Source organism: Hyperolius riggenbachi, chromosome 11, assembly GCF_040937935.1.
Source record: "Hyperolius riggenbachi isolate aHypRig1 chromosome 11, aHypRig1.pri, whole genome shotgun sequence".
NCBI classification, from domain to species: domain Eukaryota; kingdom Metazoa; phylum Chordata; class Amphibia; order Anura; family Hyperoliidae; genus Hyperolius; species Hyperolius riggenbachi.
Genome location: NC_090656.1, coordinates 2,167,269 through 2,190,908, shown reverse-complemented (window position 1 = coordinate 2,190,908; position 23,640 = coordinate 2,167,269). Strand labels below are relative to the sequence as shown.

At 49.9% G+C, this 23,640-nt stretch overlaps 1 protein-coding gene across 2 annotated transcripts in view; it reads right to left on the bottom strand.

Annotated features, from left to right (window-relative positions):
- Positions 1–23,640, bottom strand: part of HYDIN (HYDIN axonemal central pair apparatus protein) — a 606,889-nt gene that overhangs the window by 189,265 nt on the left and 393,984 nt on the right. For both annotated transcript variants that reach the window (XM_068260328.1, XM_068260329.1), the window contains 5 exons: positions 19,524–19,706; positions 14,771–14,890; positions 13,334–13,493; positions 5,122–5,294; positions 2,782–2,980 (listed from right to left, as the gene is read on the bottom strand). In XM_068260328.1, the coding sequence (XP_068116429.1) occupies positions 2,782–2,980; positions 5,122–5,294; positions 13,334–13,493; positions 14,771–14,890; positions 19,524–19,706 (835 nt within the window). The remainder of the gene's footprint in view (positions 1–2,781; positions 2,981–5,121; positions 5,295–13,333; positions 13,494–14,770; positions 14,891–19,523; positions 19,707–23,640) is intronic.

The window sequence follows — 23,640 nt, the reverse complement described above, 5'->3', positions numbered from 1 at the left end:
CGCTCCATGATTTGATGTTCTCCCTTAAACAGTGTTCAATGACAAATACAAAGCCAATTTGCTCAGTCCAAACCTATCCCCAGGGAACCACATGGTGTAGCAGACTGACCAATCAAAGTTAATAACAGACTTGCTTGTGTTTCTGTTGTTTTGATTTGGAACAATCAGTAGGTTTGCTCCCAGTAGAGAGGATTCTCATATTTAAGTTGAGGTTAGTCGGCCATCTAGCGGCAAGGTTTTTGATAAGGGTTTGTTAACTGTTTCTTTTTTGTAAATATAAATAACATGTACAGTACATAGCCTGCACAGCACAAATAAAGCACTGATACACTGTAGATAAAACACATGTGCTTTGCACTCCGCCTGTTCCAGAAGGCAGACACAACCACAGCCTATCCCTTATATTACAGCACATAATAGAAAATGTGTAGCTGCTAGAAGGAACTGTGTGACATCCCAGCAAATCATTGTGAAGATGTTTATCAGCTTACAGACAAATCATCACATGATAAAACAACCATGTGACTGAGTACAATGTAACAATGTACAATGTATCATGGAAATAATTCAGGAAGACCCATGTACCAAGGGCGGGGGTGCTGATCAGATCACTCCATTATGGGGGCATTCACACAGCGCCAGAAATACTTGCCCCTTATTACTGCCCAGCCCTGTAAGGCAGATCTGAAGAGACCCCCATGTCCACAGGTAGTGAGTGGGGAGAATTGTCTGCCTCCCTTGCCAAGCACCTTCCCACTGCTGACAAGCCTAGCAGGAAGAGTTGTTCACAGAGCCCCCTCTATTCAGTGCTATGGCAGAGGCCAGGTCTAGTACAGCTTGTTGGAAAAACATGGCTTAAAAATGTTCAGCACCTTGGAAAGCTCCTACCCTCCAATATCTAAACCACAATGCTGCATTAAATAATAAGCTGAGGTAAGATTAATCACAAATGAAGTATATTTCATGTTTGTAAGCAGGCCTAGATTTACATCACAGGAGCCTATAGGCACAGATGTCCTAGCACCCTAGACTCCGCCCTCCATGCATGCAGGCCCAGATTTACATCACAGGAGCCTATAGGCACAGATGTCCTGGCACCCTAGACTCCGCCCTCCATGCATGCAGGCTCGGATTTATATCACAGCAGCCTATAGGCACCAATGTCCTGGCACCCTAGACTCCGCCCTCCATGCATGCAGGCCCGGATTTACATCACAGGAGCCTATAGGCACAGATGTCCCGGCACCCTAGACTCCGCCCTCCATGCATGCAGGCCCGGATTTACCTCACAGGAGCCTATAGGCACAGATGTCCTGGCACCCTAGACTCCGCCCTCCATGCATGCAGGCTCGGATTTATATCACAGCAGCCTATAGGCACCAATGTCCTGGCACCCTAGACTCCGCCCTCCATGCATGCAGGCCCGGATTTACATCACAGGAGCCTATAGGCACAGATGTCCCGGCACCCTAGACTCCGCCCTCCATGCATGCAGGCCCGGATTTACCTCACAGGAGCCTATAGGCACAGATGTCCTGGCACCCTAGACTCCGCCCTCCATGAATGCAGGCCCAGATTTACATCACAGGAGCCTATAGGCACAGATGTCCTGGCACCCTAGACTCCGCCCTCCATGCATGCAGGCCCGGATTTACCTCACAGGAGTCTATAGGCACAGATGTCCTGGCACCCTAGACTCCGCCCTCCATGCATGCAGGCCCAGATTTACATCACAGGAGCCTATAGGCACAGATGTCCTGGCACCCTAGACTCCGCCCTCCATGCATGCAGGCCCAGATTTACATCACAGGAGCCTATAGGCACAGATGTCCTGGCACCCTAGACTCCGCCCTCCATGCATGCAGGCCAGGATTTACATCACAGGAGCCTATAGGCACAGATGTCCTGGCACCCTAGACTCCGCCCTCCATGCATGCAGGCCCGGATTTACATCACAGGAGCCTATAGGTACAGATGTCCTGGCACCCTAGACTCCGCCCTCCATGCATGCAGGCCCGGATTTACCTCACAGGAGCCTATAGGCACAGATGTCCTGGCACCTTAGAGTCTGCCCTCCATGGGCCTACAAACCCCACCGGACCGCACTGCAAGTGTGTCGGCTGTCCCAGCTGTCACCTCTCTCTTATTTACCTTGCCTGATATACGGAGCTGCAGGTGCCCCCAACTGAAGGGAGATCTGGTCAGTGGAATGCAGAGAGCAGGGTGAGTATCCTCCCATTTATGCTCTGCTTGGGGAATGGGGAAGGAGTAAGGCACTTGGGAAGGGGATTGAGCCGCCTTTTATCAGGTGCCTGCAGGCAGTAGGCACGTGCCTACAGTAATCCAGCCCTGTTTGTAATAATGATTCAGGCTCCTAGTTTGTATTAATAATGATTTTGGCACCCAGTAAGTTGCAGTAATGAGACAGAGCACAGAGTTTATTGACTCAATCACTAGTATTCTTTTTAGTATATATCTGTGAGTATTTACAGGATTAATTAATCCAACTTTTTTATTCCAAGGAATCAGCATTCATCATGTTACAAACGCTCACTGCGTCCCTTTATACCAGGGCTGCTCAGCCATGACAATACTGAGCTTGATTTGAGCATTGTTTGAACGCAGCTTAGAAATGACGGCACATCATTTCACAGGTTGTGTTGTACAATATAAAGCCTGCAGATTGCTCTGTGATGGCAGTAATGTGATGATAGATGTATAACAATGCTTGCCGCTCTCTGATACGCAGACAGAGGGGACAGCTTCCGGGAATGACATTACCTCCAGGCGGATGAACTTTTTCATGTTGATAGGCTTTGCTGATTTGAAGTGAAGCTGCAGCCCGTACTCGGAGCGAGGGGCGACGATGCCTTGGTCCTGCGATACAGAGAAATCGTCCCCCAGATTCTCCAGCCCCGTCACACGCCAGGCCGCCGGCAGGAAAGTGCTGTTCCGCAGGAAGACCGTTTTGGTGTCTTTCCTACAAAATGAAAGGTTTGGACTTTAGGTTAGATTTGCACAAGGAATCCTCTAAGATAAGCAAAAGTAAAAATGTTAACTGTACCCAAACCTCTGTATTATTAGTATTAAACTTTATTTATAAAGCACTAACATATTACACAATGCTGTACAATAGATAAAGAGGACATTACAACATTAATGATGTTGCACAGTAAATAATAATGTTCGTCTCTTTCAACTCAGTACAGGCCACTGGCAGATCGCTGTGACATCATACGCTATGCACTGCCGCCAGCGTGTATTTAGGTGATGGAAGAGCCACCTGGAGATGGAAGGACACCACCCGGAGGCTGACACAGGACAGGTAATGTATGCACACACCGGGGGGGCACTATTATACATTAGGGGGGCAGCGGCGGGGCGGACGCAGTGAAGCTCAGCCGATTCCCTGGAGATTTCATGCTGAAATCAGCCTGCAGTATACTGTATAAGCAGCTTCCCCTGATGACGGAAGTGAAAGCCGGTCAGGAAGGAGACGGGCGGCACCTATAGACCTTTTTCCATTGTCGGGATAACTCTCACATGCATCTTGATACTGGGGTTCCCTATGCATGGGTCCCGCATGTAACTGTTTGTTTTTAGTCTATTTTAATGTAGTGATTGTCATATCATTGTTATGGAGAATAAAGCAGTCTGCACTTAGTACTGCCTTTATTGTCTTCCATACGTTGCTTGTTGTCACCGGTGGAATTTCCTGCCAGTAACGCCTTCATGTTCCTTTGATGATTTGCAGCGTCATGGGAAGTGTCTTGAGCCTATATACAACCTTATAATGTGGGTTGTTGGTGTCTGATAAGCCTCATTTCCCATACTGGTGATGGTGAACACGTATGAGACAGCTTTGGACACCGTTTGGTGATTTGACGTCATTCGCAATCCTTTTTATGATTGTGGAGACCTGCGCTGTTTTACCATTGACATTACTTATACTTTGGACACTGTTCTCTCACAGCTGTGGTCATTTTTAATTACCTGTTGGCACTGATTGCGTGTTACATATGGGGAGCTTCAACGAAGATGCAAATCTCTCTCTAATCAGATCCGATTAGAGATAAATTTGTGTCTGTCGAATCTGCCCATAATCTTCTGATATATGGCTACCTTTACAATCATGTGACCTGTCTCAGGAGCCAGAGATGTGCAGCACAGAGCATGAGGCTGTCCGGAGGATCAGAGGAGACACAGAGCAGCACTGGGGCAGGTGAATATTACACTGTTCCACTGCGCTGCTCTGCAGAAGGGGGAGGAGCAGGCCCACTACGGTCACTATAGTTACGTCAGTTAGTTGGAGACTGTTCAGTAAATCTTAATAAAAAATTTGGCCCGTGGTGTTAGACATTAGATTTTGGCCCCTTGCGTGATTGAGTTTGTCACCTCTGCTCTAACTAGAACTAGAAACAGATTCTGAACTGAAGTTTTTTTTTTTTTCCCCCAACCCCCCCACCACCTTTTTTAAACAATGTTTCATAATTTTCCATATGTTTGAAAAATCATGTTTTGATTATTTATATACCTTTGGCTGATAAACGCCAGCAGCTCCGTAAGATAAGGGTAAATACTCCTAATATAATATGTACATTATTTATTTATAATATTTCATCTGTAATAATATACATGAAATGAAACACTGGATACAATGCTATCGCTGATTACAATCTGATGCTGTAAATGTATGTATATCTTTAATACTAGTATACTTAGGAGTCTCATGTTTACTAATATAGGCACTGCTATTGGCCTGAGGAAGCGGGCTCAGACCCGTGAGACGCGTTGCCTGTGCTACCAATAAAATCTTTTGTCCCTACAAAGATTTGTCGTCCTTGAGGTAAGCAATCTCAAACCTTTCTCAGTTTTAAACTGCTTTTAAACGCTTTTATATACCACCAGGGCGCCTCTTTAAACCATTTAGATACAGATTCACTTCTGCAGAGTTCTCTCGCCTTGGCAATTCTCTCTACTCTTCACCTGTGACTCCAATAAATCCTAAGAGTTTCCATAACTATAGTGTAGATAGGGTTTTTGCATAGTTAATGCTGCCATAGATTGTCCCCCAGGTTATACAGCCAGATCAGAACATGAAACAATCGATGTCTGTCTTACCGATGCAGCAGGATTTTCTCGAAGTGAACTTGCTTGCGGTCCAGCTCCAGCTCTGGGCGTACGCCGCGGCAGCACAGGTGAAAGATGGCGGGCTCGGGGTTGTCCTTAATGCAGCACACAATGTTATCCTCAAATAAGCCGGGGGAGGTGGGGTACGCCCATATGGAGAGCTCCTGCAAGAGAGCACATGTAAGGTAACCACAGCAGATACTGATGACTATAGCCAGGGGAGGTAGGGTACGCCCATATGGAGAGCTCCTGCAAGAGAGCACATGTAGGGTAACCACAGCTGATACTGATGACTATAGCCGGGGGAGGTGGGGTACGCCCATATGGAGAGCTCCTGCAAGAGAGCACAGGTAGGGTAACCACAGCCGATACTGATGACTATAGCCGGGGGAGGTAGGGTACGCCCATATGGAGAGCTCCTGCAAGAGAGCACATGTAGGGTAACCACAGCTGATACTGATTACTATAGCCGGGGGAGGTAGGGTACGCCCATATGGAGAGGTCCTGCAAGAGAGCACAGGTAGGGTAACCACAGCCGATACTGATGACTATAGCCGGGGGAGGTGGGGTACGCCCATATGGAGAGCTCCTGCAAGAGAGCACATGTAGGGTAACCACAGCCGATACTGATTACTATAGCCGGGGGAGGTAGGGTACGCCCATATGGAGAGGTCCTGCAAGAGAGCACAGGTAGGGTAACCACAGCCGATACTGATGACTATAGCCGGGGGAGGTGGGGTACGCCCATATGGAGAGGTCCTGCAAGAGAGCACATGTAAGGTAACCACAGCAGATACTGATGACTATAGCCGGGGGAGGTAGGGTACGCCCATATGGAGAGCTCCTGCAAGAGAGCACATGTAGGGTAACCACAGCTGATACTGATTACTATAGCCGGGGGAGGTAGGGTACGCACATATGGAGAGCTCCTGCAAGAGAGCACATGTAGGGTAACCACAGCCGATACTGATGACTATAGCCGGGGGAGGTGGGGTACGCCCATATGGAGAGGTCCTGCAAGAGAGCACAGGTAGGGTAACCACAGCCGATACTGATGACTATAGCCAGGGGAGGTGGGGTACGACCATATGGAGAGGTCCTGCAAGAGAGCACAGGTAGGGTAACCACAGCCGATACTGATGACTATAGCCAGGGGAGGTAGGGTACGCCCATATGGAGAGCTCCTGCAAGAGAGCACATGTAGGGTAACCACAGCTGATACTGATTACTATAGCCGGGGGAGGTAGGGTACGCCCATATGGAGAGGTCCTGCAAGAGAGCACAGGTAGGGTAACCACAGCCGATACTGATGACTATAGCCGGGGGAGGTGGGGTACGCCCATATGGAGAGCTCCTGCAAGAGAGCACATGTAGGGTAACCACAGCCGATACTGATTACTATAGCCGGGGGAGGTAGGGTACGCCCATATGGAGAGGTCCTGCAAGAGAGCACAGGTAGGGTAACCACAGCCGATACTGATGACTATAGCCAGGGGAGGTGGGGTACGCCCATATGGAGAGGTCCTGCAAGAGAGCACATGTAGGGTAACCACAGCCGATACTGATGACTATAGCCGGGGGAGGTGGGGTACGCCTATATGGAGAGCTCCTGCAAGAGAGCACAGGTAGGGTAACCACAGCCGATACTGATGACTATAGCCGGGGGAGGTGGGGTACGCCCATATGGAGAGGTCCTGCAAGAGAGCACAGGTAGGGTAACCACAGCCGATACTGATGACTATAGCCGGGGGAGGTGGGGTACGCCCATATGGAGAGCTCCTGCAAGAGAGCACAGGTAGGGTAACCACAGCCGATACTGATGACTATAGCCGGGGGAGGTGGGGTACGCCCATATGGAGAGCTCCTGCAAGAGAGCACAGGTAGGGTAACCACAGCCGATACTGATGACTATAGCCGGGGGAGGTGGGGTACGCCCATATGGAGAGCTCCTGCAAGAGAGCACAGGTAGGGTAACCACAGCCGATACTGATGACTATAGCCGGGGGAGGTGGGGTACGCCCATATGGAGAGCTCCTGCAAGAGAGCACAGGTAGGGTAACCACAGCCGATACTGATGACTATAGCCGGGGGAGGTGGGGTACACCCATATGGAGAACTCCTGCAAGAGAGCACAGGTAGGGTAACCACAGCCGATACTGATGACTATAGCCGGGGGAGGTGGGGTACGCCCATATGGAGAGGTCCTGCAAGAGAGCACATGTAGGGTAACCACAGCCGATACTGATGACTATAGCCGGGGGAGGTGGGGTACGCCCATATGGAGAGGTCCTGCAAGAGAGCACATGTAGGGTAACCACAGCCGATACTGATGACTATAGCCGGGGGAGGTGGGGTACGCCCATATGGAGAGGTCCTGCAAGAGAACACATGTAGGGTAACCACAGCCGATACTGATGACTATAGCCGGGGGAGGGTGGGGTACGACCATATGGAGAGGTCCTGCAAGAGAGCACATGTAGGGTAACCACAGCCGATACTGATGACTATAGCCGGGGGAGGGTGGGGTACGACCATATGGAGAGGTCCTGCAAGAGAGCACATGTAGGGTAACCACAGCCGATACTGATGACTACGGCCAGGGGAGGTGGGGTACGCCCATATGGAGAGGTCCTGCAAGAGAGCACATGTAGGGTAACCACAGCCGATACTGATGACTATAGCCGGGGGAGGTGGGGTACGTCCATATGGAGAGGTCCTGCAAGAGAGCACATGTAGGGTAACCACAGCCGATACTGATGACTATAGCCGGGGGAGGGTGGGGTACGACCATATGGAGAGGTCCTGCAAGAGAGCACATGTAGGGTAACCACAGCCGATACTGATGACTATAGCCGGGGGAGGTGGGGTACGCCCATATGGAGAGGTCGTGCAAGAGAGCACATGTAGGGTAACCACAGCCGATACTGATGACTATAGCCGGGGGAGGTGGGGTACGCCCATATGGAGAGGTCCTGCAAGAGAGCACATGTAGGGTAACCACAGCCGATACTGATGACTATAGCCGGGGGAGGTGGGGTACGCCCATATGGAGAACTCCTGCAAGAGAGCACAGGTAAGGTAACCACAGCCGATACTGATGACTATAGCCGGGGGAAGGTTGGGTACGCCCATATGGAGAGGTCCTGCAAGAGAGCACATGTAGGGTAACCACAGCCGATACTGATGACTATAGCCAGGTAGAGAAGAGTGCCTGTAAGCAGCGGCGTAACTGCAATTCAAGGAGCTCCAGCAAGAGTTGACTGGGACTACCTTAAAGGGACACTTAAGTCAAACCAAAAAAATGAGTTTTACTCACCTGGGGCTTCCAATAGCCCCCTGCAGCTGTCCGGTGCGCTCGCCGTCTCCCTCCGATCCTCCTGGCTCCGCCGGCAGCCACTTCCTGTTTCGGTGACAGGAGCTGACAGGCTGGGGACGCGAGTGATTCTTCGTGTTCCTGGCCACAATAGCGCCATATCATATACCATATAGCAGCATAGAGGGTGCTAATGTGTCTGGGAACGCGAAGAATCACTCGCGTCCCCAGCCTGTCAGCTCCTGTCACCGAAACAGGAAGTGGCTGCCAGCGGGGCCAGGAGGATCGGAGGGAGACGGTAAGGGCACCGGACAGCTGCAGGGGGCTATTGGAAGCCCCAGGTGAGTAAAACTCATTTTTTTGGTTTGACTTAAGTGTCCCTTTAAAACGAGTCTGAAGCCTAAAAAAATACCTCTTTTTACTAGGCAGTCCTGTTCAGCAATAAGGCCATAGCTGCAACGCCGCATCCCCGCAGCATAACAATTAATTAAAAAACCCCAAATCCCCGGGGCAAAACTTGGGGCTCCATCCGGGTAGAGGCAGAGCTTTGGGCTGCAGCTCCGCCTTTACTCGTGTCAATCTCAGCAGATCTCCACCTCTCCCCGCCCCTCTCAGTCTTCTTTCATTGAAAGGGGCGGGGAGAGGCGGAGATCAACGGAGATCGACTGGACTGGAGGCAGAGCTACAGCGCAAAGCTCTGCCTCCCCCGAGCAGCAAAATCCACAGCCTGGAAAGTCGTGGAATTTTGCCCCAGGATTTAGAGGGTATACGGTAAATACTTTATTCTGCCGCAGGGATGCAACATTTTAGCTATGACCTTAGTGAAGAGGACTGCCTAGTAAAAAGAGGTATTTTTTAGGCTTCAGAATCTCTTAAAGGTTCATAAACCTGCCTCCCCCTGGTGCCCTTCACAGCCTGGGGGCCCATCTCACAGGGGTCATACAACAAGTGTGGCCACCAGGATCTTCACACCCATAACAAGTGTAGCCACAAAACACCTGATCTGATGTATCAGAGAAAGGAAAGGTTAGTAGTTGGGACTGTCATCACACCCGGACTATCATCACACACGGACTTTCATCACACGTGGGCTGTCATCATCACACGCGGGCTGTCATCACACCCGGACTATCATCACACGCACAGACTGTCATCACACGCGGGCTGTCATCATCACACGTGGGCTGTCATCACACCCGGACTATCATCACACGCGGGCTGTCATCACACCCGGACTATCATCACACGCGGGCTGTCATCACACCCGGACTATCATCACACGCACAGACTGTCATCATCACACGTGGGCTGTCATCATCACACGCAGGCTGTCATCATCACACGCGGGCTGTCATCATCACACGCGGGCTGTCATCACACCCGGACTATCATCACACGCACGGGCTGTCATCACACGCGGGCTGTCATCATCACACGCACAGACTGTCATCACACACGGGCTGTCATCATCACACGTGGGCTGTCATCACACGCGGGCTGTCATTATCACACACGGGCTGTCATCACACGCGGGCTGTCATCACACACGGGTTGTCATCATCACACGCGGGCTGTCATCACACGCGGGCTGTCATCACACGCGGCCTGTCATCACACGCGGCCTGTCATCACACCCGGGCTGTCATCACACACGGGCTATCATCACACGCGGGCTATCATCACACGCGGGCTATCATCACACACGGACTTTCATCACACGTGGGCTGTCATCATCACACGCGGGCTGTCATCACACCCGGACTATCATCACATGCACGGGCTGTCATCACACGCGGGCTGTCATCATCACACGCACAGACTGTCATCACACGCGGGCTGTCATCATCACACATGGGCTGTCATCATCACACGCGGGCTGTCATCATCACATGTGGGCTGTCATCACACGCGGGCTGTCATCACACGCGGGCTGTCATCATCACACGCGGGCTTGTCATCATCACACGCGGGCTGTCATCATCACACGCGGGCTGTCATCACCACACGCGGGCTGTCATCACACCCAGGCTGTCATCACACACGGGTTGTCATCATCACACATGGGCTGTCCTCACACGCGGGCGGTCATCACACCCGGGCTGTCATCACACGCGGGCTGTCATCACACGCGCCCTGTCATCACACCCGGGCTGTCATCACACCCGGATCATCACACGCGGGCTGTCATCACACGCGGGCTGTCATCACACCCGGGCTGTCATCACACGCGGCCTGTCATCACACGCACGGGCTGTCATCACACGCGGGCTGTCATCATCACACGCACAGACTGTCATCACACGCGGGCTGTCATCATCACACGTGGGCTGTCATCACACGCGGGCTGTCATCATCACACGCGGGCTGTCATCACACGCGGGCTGTCATCACACACGGGTTGTCATCATCACATGCGGGCTGTCATCACACGCGGGCTGTCATCACACGCGGCCTGTCATCACACGCGGCCTGTCATCACACCCGGGCTGTCATCACACACGGGCTATCATCACACGCGGGCTATCATCACACGCGGGCTATCATCACACACGGACTTTCATCACACGTGGGCTGTCATCATCACACGTGGGCTGTCATCACACCCGGACTATCATCACACGCACGGGCTGTCATCACACGCGGGCTGTCATCATCACACGCACAGACTGTCATCACACGCGGGCTGTCATCATCACACATGGGCTGTCATCATCACACGCGGGCTGTCATCATCACATGTGGGCTGTCATCACACACGGGCTGTCATCACACGCGGGCTGTCATCATCACACGCGGGCTTGTCATCATCACACATGGGCTGTCATCATCACACGCGGGCTGTCATCATCACATGTGGGCTGTCATCACACACGGGCTGTCATCACACGCGGGCTGTCATCATCACACGCGGGCTTGTCATCATCACACGCGGGCTGTCATCACACGCGGGCTGTCATCACACCCGGGCTGTCATCACACGCGGCCTGTCATCACACGCAGGCTGTCATCACACGCGGGTCATCACACGCGGGCTGTCATCACACCCGGGCTGTCATCACACGCGGGCTGTCATCACACACGAGCTATCATCACACACGGACTGTCATCACACATGGACTGTCATCACAAATGGACTGTCATCACACACGGACTGTCATCACACCCGGACTGTCATCACACCCAGACTGTCATCACGCACGGGCTATCATCACACACGGGCTATCATCACACACGGGCTATCATCATACACGGACTGTCATCACACATGGGCTATCATCACACACGGGCTATCATCACACACGGGCTATCATCACACACGGACTATTATCACATGCACGGGCTGTCATCACACGCGGGCTGTCATCATCACACATGGGCTGTCATCATCACACGCGGGCTGTCATCATCACATGTGGGCTGTCATCACACGTGGGCTGTCATCACACGCGGGCTGTCATCATCACACGCGGGCTTGTCATCATCACACGCGGGCTGTCATCATCACACGCGGGCTGTCATCACCACACGCGGGCTGTCATCACACCCAGGCTGTCATCACACACGGGTTGTCATCATCACACATGGGCTGTCCTCACACGCGGGCGGTCATCACACCCGGGCTGTCATCACACGCGGGCTGTCATCACACGCGCCCTGTCATCACACCCGGGCTGTCATCACACCCGGATCATCACACGCGGGCTGTCATCACACGCGGGCTGTCATCACACCCGGGCTGTCATCACACGCGGCCTGTCATCACACGCACGGGCTGTCATCACACGCGGGCTGTCATCATCACACGCACAGACTGTCATCACACGCGGGCTGTCATCATCACACGTGGGCTGTCATCACACGCGGGCTGTCATCATCACACGCGGGCTGTCATCACACGCGGGCTGTCATCACACACGGGTTGTCATCATCACATGCGGGCTGTCATCACACGCGGGCTGTCATCACACGCGGCCTGTCATCACACGCGGCCTGTCATCACACCCGGGCTGTCATCACACACGGGCTATCATCACACGCGGGCTATCATCACACGCGGGCTATCATCACACACGGACTTTCATCACACGTGGGCTGTCATCATCACACGTGGGCTGTCATCACACCCGGACTATCATCACACGCACGGGCTGTCATCACACGCGGGCTGTCATCATCACACGCACAGACTGTCATCACACGCGGGCTGTCATCATCACACATGGGCTGTCATCATCACACGCGGGCTGTCATCATCACATGTGGGCTGTCATCACACACGGGCTGTCATCACACGCGGGCTGTCATCATCACACGCGGGCTTGTCATCATCACACATGGGCTGTCATCATCACACGCGGGCTGTCATCATCACATGTGGGCTGTCATCACACACGGGCTGTCATCACACGCGGGCTGTCATCATCACACGCGGGCTTGTCATCATCACACGCGGGCTGTCATCACACGCGGGCTGTCATCACACCCGGGCTGTCATCACACGCGGCCTGTCATCACACGCAGGCTGTCATCACACGCGGGTCATCACACGCGGGCTGTCATCACACCCGGGCTGTCATCACACGCGGGCTGTCATCACACACGAGCTATCATCACACACGGACTGTCATCACACATGGACTGTCATCACACATGGACTGTCATCACACACGGACTGTCATCACACCCGGACTGTCATCACACCCAGACTGTCATCACGCACGGGCTATCATCACACACGGGCTATCATCACACACGGGCTATCATCATACACGGACTGTCATCACACATGGGCTATCATCACACACGGGCTATCATCACACACGGGCTATCATCACACACGGACTATTATCACACACGGACTATCATACACACGGATGATCAGTACCAGACCTGCTTTTCATTGGGCTTCAGCGTCATGGTTGGTGGATCCAGAATGAAGGTTGTGGCTTTGACATCATGCTGGAAGCAGAAGGTGATCTCAGATTCCATAGGAGATTCATTAAAGATGGTCAGTTTTTCCATGTTTTCCGGGTACTGTCCCGCCTTATACCTGTTGGGGGCGACAAAGAACACATTCTGTGATTAGCTTACATACAAGGGGTGAGGAGGAGGGGAGACAATGAGAGCCCATTATGGTGCAGTATGTAAAGGAGATACAACTCTGACAGCTAAAATAATACTCACAAGTGTGGGTTACCACTTAGGTAACCTCTGTAAATGCAGGTGGGGAGATTAAACATGACCACACTCAGGTTAAAATGTCGCTCTCTGTAGTAGCAAGAACGGGGTGACACCTCTCCACCAAGAATGGACTACTAGACTGATATATGATAAACAGAGGCATCCGAAAGAATAAAATACACTAAAAACTGCTAAAAAGTGGGCAGCAGAGGTGGACTAACCTCCCAACAGATAACACGATGGGTCCACTTCAGTATAGAACACACATTTATTGGAACTTTACTCCACTTTGTTGCGAGGCATTTCGTGGGTCGAGCCTGCTTCCTCAGGCAATAGGGGAGGTTAAAAGCTAGATATGTTTGATGAAATCCTAATCGTTTCACTTGCTCATTGTATGCAGCTTGGAAATGAGCCAATAAAAACCATCAGGAAGAGCATTTGGTCCAGTTCCAATCTGCATACAATCTGCAAGCAAGCTGGAAAAAATTTCATCTCATTGACTAACTCTATCTGTTATGGTTAGGCCAGTGATTGGGAAAACACTACATATGCCAACTGAACAAGCATTCCATAACAGAGCCCATAAACAGTCAGCACTTCATAATGAAAAACCACAGCCCTGGCGCACAATCTTCTTGTGTCAAATCCAAATATACGCAGAAGACTCTAGCCCCAAAACTGATGACTTGTAACTGGTTTAAAGCAGGCTTGAACTCTTGCGCAGCACACAATGAAACGTTTTCATACCACATATACTGTAAATGCTGTAGAAATCAACTACACAGAGCTGTGTTATTTAGCTACATCAGAGTATAATTTTCTGTATGAGTGCCTCGTAAGTGGGAATGACTCAGAGTGGCAGAGGCTTTGTCCATACAGGAAAAGATAGATGCTTTAACCCTTTCTGTGCTCCCTGAAAGTCGATCCAGTAAATCTTCAGGGATTTTTTTTAGGATTTCTGTAAATTGTGATGAGGATTTTTTTTTCTCTAATGGTTACCATGCTGTGCACAATCTTTTAGAGCAGAGAGAAAGTCCTGAGTTTAGATCCACTTTAAATAATTTGATCAGTTTTGGAATTAGTATTATAATAACTATTTGATTTATGCATCAAAAATGTGTCACTAAAAAGATTTGCTGTACTCACTTCTCTCTGCTTTTGCCACAAAGCAGAGGCCCAAAATCAAAGGTGGAGCTGATCAGAATGAATTTCTTCTGTATAATCTCATCACTCCGTGCTTCTTTCTTCCGACTGGGAAAAACCATCCTGAAATCACAGAAGCCAAGTCACTTACAGTCTACAGCGCAGTCCTACACCCCAGGGTTATTCCTTGCATAAGTCAGTAGGCACATGTGAGCATTATAAAAAGCATTATTTTGTTGAGTAAAAAATTTACCTTTTATTACAAACGACAACAAAAGAAAACTGCTGCCATATTTCGCGTGAATGGAAAAAGGGCGCTGTTAAAAAAGGGCCTGATTTATTAACGAATTTGGCGCCAAGTATTAATGAAATTTGATAACGAGAACCATCGTTGTCAAGCTTTATTAACGGTAATTACTGTTACAAAAAACAAACTAGATATAATAACAAATAAATATTAACGTTAAATGTCGTTGCGATTTCGTCAATACAGCTTAACCCAACCCTACCCTCACACAGAACCCTCCCTGGTGGTGCCTAACCCTAACCACCCCCTGGTGTTGCCTGACTCTAATCACCACCCCTGGTGTTGCCTGAAACTAACCGCTGCCTAGGTGGTGCCTAACCCTAACCACTCCCCCTGGTGGTGCCTAACCCTAACCACTCCCCCTGGTGGTGCCTAACCCTAACCACTCCCCCTGGTAGTACCTAACCCTAACCACCCCCCTGTGTGTACCTAACCCTAACCACTCCCCCTGGTGGTGCCTAACCCTAACCACTCCCTCTGCAGAAACACCCTTTTACATATATTAACGATAATACCTTTGAAAACGTAAAATCTGTACTTATTAATGAAATAATGTGACAAAAACTATAACGTTGTAAACTTCTAACACTATAACTACCTCAAAAACTATAATGGTGTAATGTTAACGACATTTTTCACGTCACCTTTTTTTTCTGCTTTTTTTTTTCACCATATTAACAATATTCGCATTAAAGTGTATGGCGACGCCCTTTTCGTGCACCCTCAGCTGGCGTCCCTTTTTCCTGCTACGTCGGCACGATCAGGCCTCATATAGATTTGCATAAGCGACATGACGCACAGGCCTTGTACCAATGCAATCTATTGGCAGAGAGACTCTGCAAATCCACCACGACTAAGCTCACTCTCAGGGAGCGTCACAGGGAAGCCCGAGTAAGAAGATGGGCGGGGTCTCATTTGGCCACAACGACCACGCGGTCTGTTTCTTTGGTAGTTATGTCACTGACTGGCAATTAAAGAGGAACTGTAACCAAGGACTGAACTTCATCCCAATCAGTAGCCGATACCCCCTTTCCCATGAGAAATCTATTCCTTTACTCAAACGGATCATCAGGGGGCGCTGTATGGCTGATATTGTGGTGAAACCCCTCCCACAGTGTGATGTCAGGACCATGGTGCTGACAGTTTCCCGTTTCTGAACCTCGCTGCATTGTGGGAAGTAACAGCTGTTTCAAACTGCCAAGCAAGCAGCATCTCCCGCTGTGCATATAATACACACACACACACACACACATATATACAGTATGTATATGTATGTATGTGTATATATGTATATATATATATATATATATATATATATATATATATATATATATATATATATACAGTGGTGTGAAAAACTATTTGCCCCCTTCCTGATTTCTTATTCTTTTGCATGTTTGTCACACTTGAATGTTTCTGCTCATCAAAAATCATTAACTATTAGTCAAAGATAACATAATTGAACACAAAATGCAGTTTTATATGATGGTTTTTTTATTATTTAGTGAGAAAAAAAACTCAAAACCTACATGGCCCTGTGTGAAAAAGAAATTGCCCCCTGAACCTAATAACTGGTTGGGCCACCCTTAGCAGCAATAACTGCAATCAAGCGTTTGCGATAACTTGCAACGAGTCTTTTAAAGCGCTCTGGAGGAAATTTGGCCCACTCATCTCTGCAGAATTGTTGTAATTCAGCTTTATTTGAGGGTTTTCTAGCATGAACCGCCTTTTTAAGGTCATGCCACAACATCTCAATAGGATTCAGGTCAGGACTTTGACTAGGCCACTCCAAAGTCTTCATTTTGTTTTTCTTCAGCCATTCAGAGGTGGATTTGCTGGTGTGTTTTGGGTCATTGTCCTGCTGCAGCACCCAGATCGCTTCAGCTTGAGTTGACAAACAGATGGCCGGACATTCTCCTTCAGGATTTTTTGGTAGACAGTAGAATTCCTGGTTCCATCTATCACAGCAAGCCTTCCAGGTCCTGAAGCAGCAAAACAACCCCAGACCATCACACTACCACCACCATATTTTACTGTTGGTATGATGTTCTTTTGCTGAAATGCTGTGTTACTTCTACACCAGATGTAACGGGACACGCACCTTCCAAAAAGTTCAACTTTTGTCTCGGCGGTCCACAAGGTATTTTCCCAGAAGTCTTGGCAATCATTGAGATGTTTTTTTAGCAAAATTGAGACGAGCCTTAATGTTCTTTTTGTTTAAAAGTGGTTTGCGCCTTGGATATCTGCCATGCAGACCGTTTTTGCCCAGTCTCTTTCTTATGGTGGAGTCATGAACAATGACCTTAATTGAGGCAAGTGAGGCCTGCAGTTCTTTAGATGTTGACCTGGGGTCTTTTGTGGCCTCTCGGATGAGTTTTCTCTGCGCTCTTGGGGTAATCTTGGTCGGCCAGCCACTCCTGGGAGGGTTCATCACTGTTCCATGATTTTGCCATTTGTGGATAATGGCTCTCACTGTGGTTCGCTGGAGTCCCAAAGCTTTAGAAATGGCTTTATAACCTTTACCAGACTGATAGATCTCAATTACAGTACTTTGTTCTCATTTGTTCCTGAATTTCTTTGGATCTTGGCATGATGTCTAGCTTTTGAGGTGCTTTTGGTCTACTTCTCTGTGTCAGATAGCTCCTATTTAAGTGATCTCTTGATTGAAACAGGTGTGGCAGTGATCAGGCCTGGGGGTGACTACAGAAATTGAACTCAGGTGTGATAAACCACAGTTAAGTTATTTTTTAACAAGGGGGGCAATCACTTTTTCACACAGGGCCATGTAGATTTGGAGTTTTTTTTTCTCACTAAATAATAAAAACCATCATTTAAAACTGCATTTTGTGTTCAATTATGTTATCTTTGACTAATAGTTAACGGTTTTTGATGAGTAGAAACATTTAAGTGTGACAAACATGCAAAAGAATAAGAAATCAGGAAGGGGGCAAATAGTTTTTCACACCACTGTATATATATATATATATATATATATATATATATATATATATATATATATATATATATATATTTTGGATCTTCTCAAAAAAATAGCATATTTTGATAAAGTTCATTATTTTCTGTAATGTACTGATAAACGTTAGACTTTCATATATTTTAGATTCATTACACACAACGGAAGTAGTTCCAAGCCTTTTATTGTTTTAATATTGATGATTTTGGCATACAGCTCATGAAAACCCAAAATGCCTATCTTAAAAAATTAGCATATTTCATCCGACCAATAAAAGAAAGTGTTTTTAAAACAAAAAAAGTCAACCTTCAAATAATTATGTTCAGTTATGCACTCAATACTGGGTCGGGAATCCTTTTGGCAGAAATGACTGCTTCAATGCGGCGTGGCATGGAGGCAATCAGCCTGTGGCACTGCTCAGGTGTTATGGAGGACCAGGATGCTTCGATAGCGGCGTGGCATGGAGGCAATCAGCCTGTGGCACTGCTCAGGGGTTATGGAGGCCCAGGATGCTTCCATAGCGGCCTTAAGCTCATCCAGAGTGTTGGGTCTTGCGTCTCTCAACTTTCTCTTCACAATATCCCACAGATTCTCTATGGGATTCAGGTCAGGAGAGTTGGCAGGCCAATTGAGCACAGTAATACAATGGTCAGTAAACCATTTACCAGTGGTTTTGGCACTGTGAGCAGGTGCCAGGTCGTGCTGAAAAATGAAATCTTCATCTCCATAAAGCTTTTCAGCAGATGGAAGCATGAAGTGCTCCAAAATCTCCTGATAGCTAGCTGCACTGACCCTGCCCTTGATAAAACACAGTGGACCAACACCAGCAGCTGACATGGCACACCAGACCATCACTGACTGTGGGTACGTGGCACTGGACTTCAGGCATTTTGGCATTTCCCCCTCCCCAGTCTTCCTCCAGACTCTGGCACCTTGATTTCCGAATGACATGCAAAAGTTGCTTTCATCCGAAAAAAGTACTTTGGACCACTGAGCAACAGTCCAGTGCTGCTTCTCTGTATCCCAGGTCAGGCACTTCTGCCGCTGTTTCTGGTTCAAAAGTGAGTTCATGCTTCCATCTGCTGAAAAGCTTTATGGAGATGAAGATTTCATATTTCAGCACGACCTGGCACCTGATGATGACCCGCAGGCTCATGGTTGATCATAGGACATTAACAACATTTTATAGCGAATATCAATCATTTCTCACTTTGCAATGTATAGATTTATACACACACACACTACTGACTTTTGGACATAATAATCGTGGTGTTGATAGTTAAAAAAAAAAAAATCTGTTTTGTCACTGGTAAGAATCAATCAGTTGGATTAAAATAAATAATGTTGTTGTTTTACTATTAACACCCCGATGATTATGTCCACACATGAATGAGAAGCTGTAGCTAACATGACTATTTATAAATCTAGCGACCGCCATGACTGTACCAATGTATTATATTCAGAGAGATTCTTACTTTGGCTCCTGACTGATGCTTGGAAAGGCACAGATTCCCCGGCAATACAGATGATACTTTCGCCGGGTCCCAACAAGTTCAAAGTTGAGAGTTTGGTCAAAGTTGCCGACACTGTTTGACTGGAAATGGATCCTCAGCAGAACCTGCCCTCCTGCCGGCACCACCCAGCGGAATATGCCTAGTCTGGAGATACAAGGCGATGTGAGAATCGTACAACACGTGTGGGGCGGCAATGAGGTCACAAAGCTCCACAAATTACAGGAAGTATTATTACGAGTTATCACATTGGTTGAGAGCACACAGACAACGTGGCATAGGACGAGTGACTGCAGAATCTGAAACTGTAACTAGGCCCAGCAGCAGTAACAGCCACTGATTAGCAGCCGCCACTGTGCCAGCAGCAGTAACAGCCACTGATTAGCAGCCGCCACTGTGCCAGCAGCAGTAACAGCCACTGATTAGCAGCCGCCATTGTGCCAGCAGCAGTAACAGCCACTGATTAGCAGCCACCACTGTGCCAGCAGCAGTAACAGCCACTGATTAGCAGCCGCCACTGTGCCAGCAGCAGTAACAGCCACTGATTAGCAGCCGCCATTGTGCCAGCAGCAGTAACAGCCACTGATTAGCAGCCGCCACTGTGCCAGCAGCAGTAACAGCCACTGATTAGCAGCCGCCACTGTGCCAGCAGCAGTAACAGCCACTGATTAGCAGCCGCCACTATGCCAGCAGCAGTAACAGCCACTGATTAGCAGCTGCCACTGTGCCAGCAGCAGTAACAGCCACTGATTAGCAGCCGGCACTGTGCCAGCAGCAGTAACAGCCACTGATTAGCAGCTGCCAATTGCCAGTAGCAGTAACAGCCACTGATTAACAGATGCCACTGTGCCAGCAGCAGTCACAGCCACTGATTAGCAGCCACCACTGTGCCAGCAGCAGTCACAGCCACTGATTAGCAGCCACCACTGTGCCAGCAGCAGTAACAGCCACTGATTAGCAGCCACCACTGTGCCAGCAGCAGTAACAGCCTCCGGAGGGTGCTGCCACTGTGCCAACAGCAGTAACCGCGTCTGATTAGCACCCACCACTGTGCCAGCAGCAGTAACAGCCATTGATTAGCAGCTGCCACTGTGCCAGCAGCAGAAAAGCCACTGATTAGCAGCTGCTACTGTGCCAGCAGCAGTAACAGCCACTGATTAGCAGCTGCCACTGTGCCAGCAGCAGTAACAGCCACTGATTAGCAGCTGCCACTGTGCCAGCAGCAGTAACGGCCACTGATTAGCAGCCGCCACTGTGCCAGCAGCAGTAACAGCCACTGATTAGCAGCTGCCACTGTGCCAGCAGCAGTAACAGCCACTGATTAGCAGCTGCCACTATGCCAGCAGCAGTAACAGCCACTGATTAGCAGCCACCACTGTGCCAGCAGCAGTAACAGCCACTGATTAGCAGCCGCCACTGTGCCAGCAGCAGTAACAGCTACTGATTAGCAGCTGCCACCACGCCAGCAGCAGTAACAGCCACTGATTAGCAGCCGCCACTGTGCCAGTGGTAGTAACAGCCACTGATTAGCAGCTGCCACTATGCCAGCAGCAGTAACATCCACTGATTAGCAGTTGCACTATGCCAGCAACAGTAACAGCCACTGATTTGCAGCAGCCACTGTGCCAGCAGAAGTAACATCCGCTGATTAGCAGCCGCCACTGTGCCAGCAGCAGTAACAGCCACTGATTAGCAGCCGCCACTGTGCCAGCAGCAGTAACAGCTACTGATTAGCAGACACCACTGTGCCAGCAGCAGTAACAGCCACTGATTAGCAGCCGCCACTGTGCTAGCAGCAGTAACAGCCACTGCTTAGCAGCCACCACTGTGCCAGCAGCAGTAACAGCCACTGATTAGCAGCCACCACTGTGCCAGCAGCAGTAACAGCCACTGATTAGCAGCAGCCACTATGCCAGCAGCAGTAACAACCACTGATTAGCAGACACCACTGTGCCAGCAGCAGTAACAGCCACTGATTAGCAGCCACCACTGTGCCAGCAGCAGTAACAGCCTCTGATTAGCAGCCCCCACTGTGCCAGCAGCAGTAACAGCCACTGATTAGCAGCCGCCACTGTGCCAGCAGCAGTAACAGCTACTGATTAGCAGACACCACTGTGCCAGCAGCAGTAACAGCCACTGATTAGCACCTGCCACTATGCCAGCAGCAGTAACAACCACTGATTAGCAGCCGCCACTGTGCCAGCAGCAGTAACAGCCACAGATTAGCAGCCGCCACTATGCCAGCAGCAGTAACAGCCACTGATTAGCAGCCACCACTGTGCCAGCAGCAGTAACAGCCACTGATTAGCAGCCGCCACTGTGCCAGCAGCAGTAACAGCCACTGATTAGGAGCCACCACTGTGCCAGCAGCAGTAACAGCCACTGATTAGCAGCTGCCACTATGCCAGCAGCAGTAACAGCCACTGATTAGCAGCCGCCACTATGCCAGCAGCAGTAACAGCCACTGATTAGCAGCCACCAATGTGCCAGCAGCAGTAACAGCCACTGATTAGCAGCCGCCACTATGCCAGCAGCAGTAACAGCCACTGATTAGCAGCCGCCACTATGCCAGCAGCAGTAACAGCCACTGATTAGCAGCCGCCATTATGCCAGCAGCAGTAACAGCCACTGATTAGCAGCTGCCACTATGCCAGCAGCAGTAACAGCCACTGATTAGCAGCCGCCACTGTGCCAGCAGCAGTAACAGCCACTGATTAGCACCTGCCACTATGCCAGCAGCAGTAACAGCCACTGATTAGCAGCAGCCACTATGCCAGCAGAAGTAACAGCCACTGATTAGCAGCCACCACTATGCCAGCAGCAGTAACTGCCACTGATTAGCAGCCGCCATTATGCCAGCAGCAGTATCAGCCATTGATTAGCAGCAGCCACTATGCCAGCAGCAGTAACAGCCACTGATTAGCAGCCGCCATTATGCCAGCAGCAGTATCAGCCATTGATTAGCAGCCGCCACTGTGCCAGCAGCAGTAACAGCCACTGATTAGCAGCTGCCACTATGCCAGCAGCAGTATCAGCCACTGATTAGCAGCCGCCACTGTGCCAGCAGCAGTAACAGCCACTGATTAGCAGCCGCCACTGTGCCAGCAGCAGTAACAGCCACTGATTAGCAGCTGCCACTGTACCAGCAGCAGTAACAGCCACTGATTAGCAGCCGCCACTGTGCCAGCAGCAGTAACAGCCACTGATTAGCAGCCGCCACTGTGCCAGCAGCAGTAACAGCCACTGATTAGCAGCCGCCACTGTGCCAGCAGCAGTAACAGCCACTGATTAGCAGCCGCCACTGTGCCAGCAGCAGTAACAGCCACTGATTAGCAGCCGCCACTGTGCCAGCAGCAGTAACAGCCACTGATTACCAGCCAGCACTGTGTTAACTGCAGTGGGGCTCACAGCTTCTTAGCTACGCCACTGGGGATGGGGATGCATAATAATTGGAGGACCCCGAGAAGTAGATAAAAATGAAATCAGTACTTACCTGGGGCTTCCTCCAGCCCACTGTAGGCGGTGAGGTCCCTGGTGTCCTCCTGGCTCCTCTCCCGGTCCCGCTGGCGACTTCATAACCGGCCCAACACTTCCTGACCGGTGACCACCGCGTCATCACGCCGCCCGCTACGGGTCATCACGGCTCCCGACGTGACAGTGACGGTTTTCTAACTCTAAACTGCAGGAGTGTCACGCCGGCCGCCGAGATGACCCCGGAGTGTCACTGTTCAGGAAGTGTTGGGCTGACACTCGGCCCGGGTGTCACCGGTAATCAAGTTGCCAGCGTGACCGGGAGAGGAGCCAGGAGGATGCCGGGGGACCTCACCGCCTACAGTGGGCTGGAGGAAGCCCCAGGTAAGTACCGATTTCATTTTAATCTACTGTTCAGGGTCCGTTTAAGAAACTTCAGTTGTTATCTAGGCAAAAGAGCTTCTTTGAACTCTGTGACTTTGTAAAGTGTGGACAGCGCTGTTTTTTGAAGCACTTATCTCAACTGTCTCTCATTGTTTCTTCTTTGTTTATGTTTTTTTCTGCAGAGAAAAGTTCAAAGGGTCACTATCCTGCTCTGTGAAATCATTTT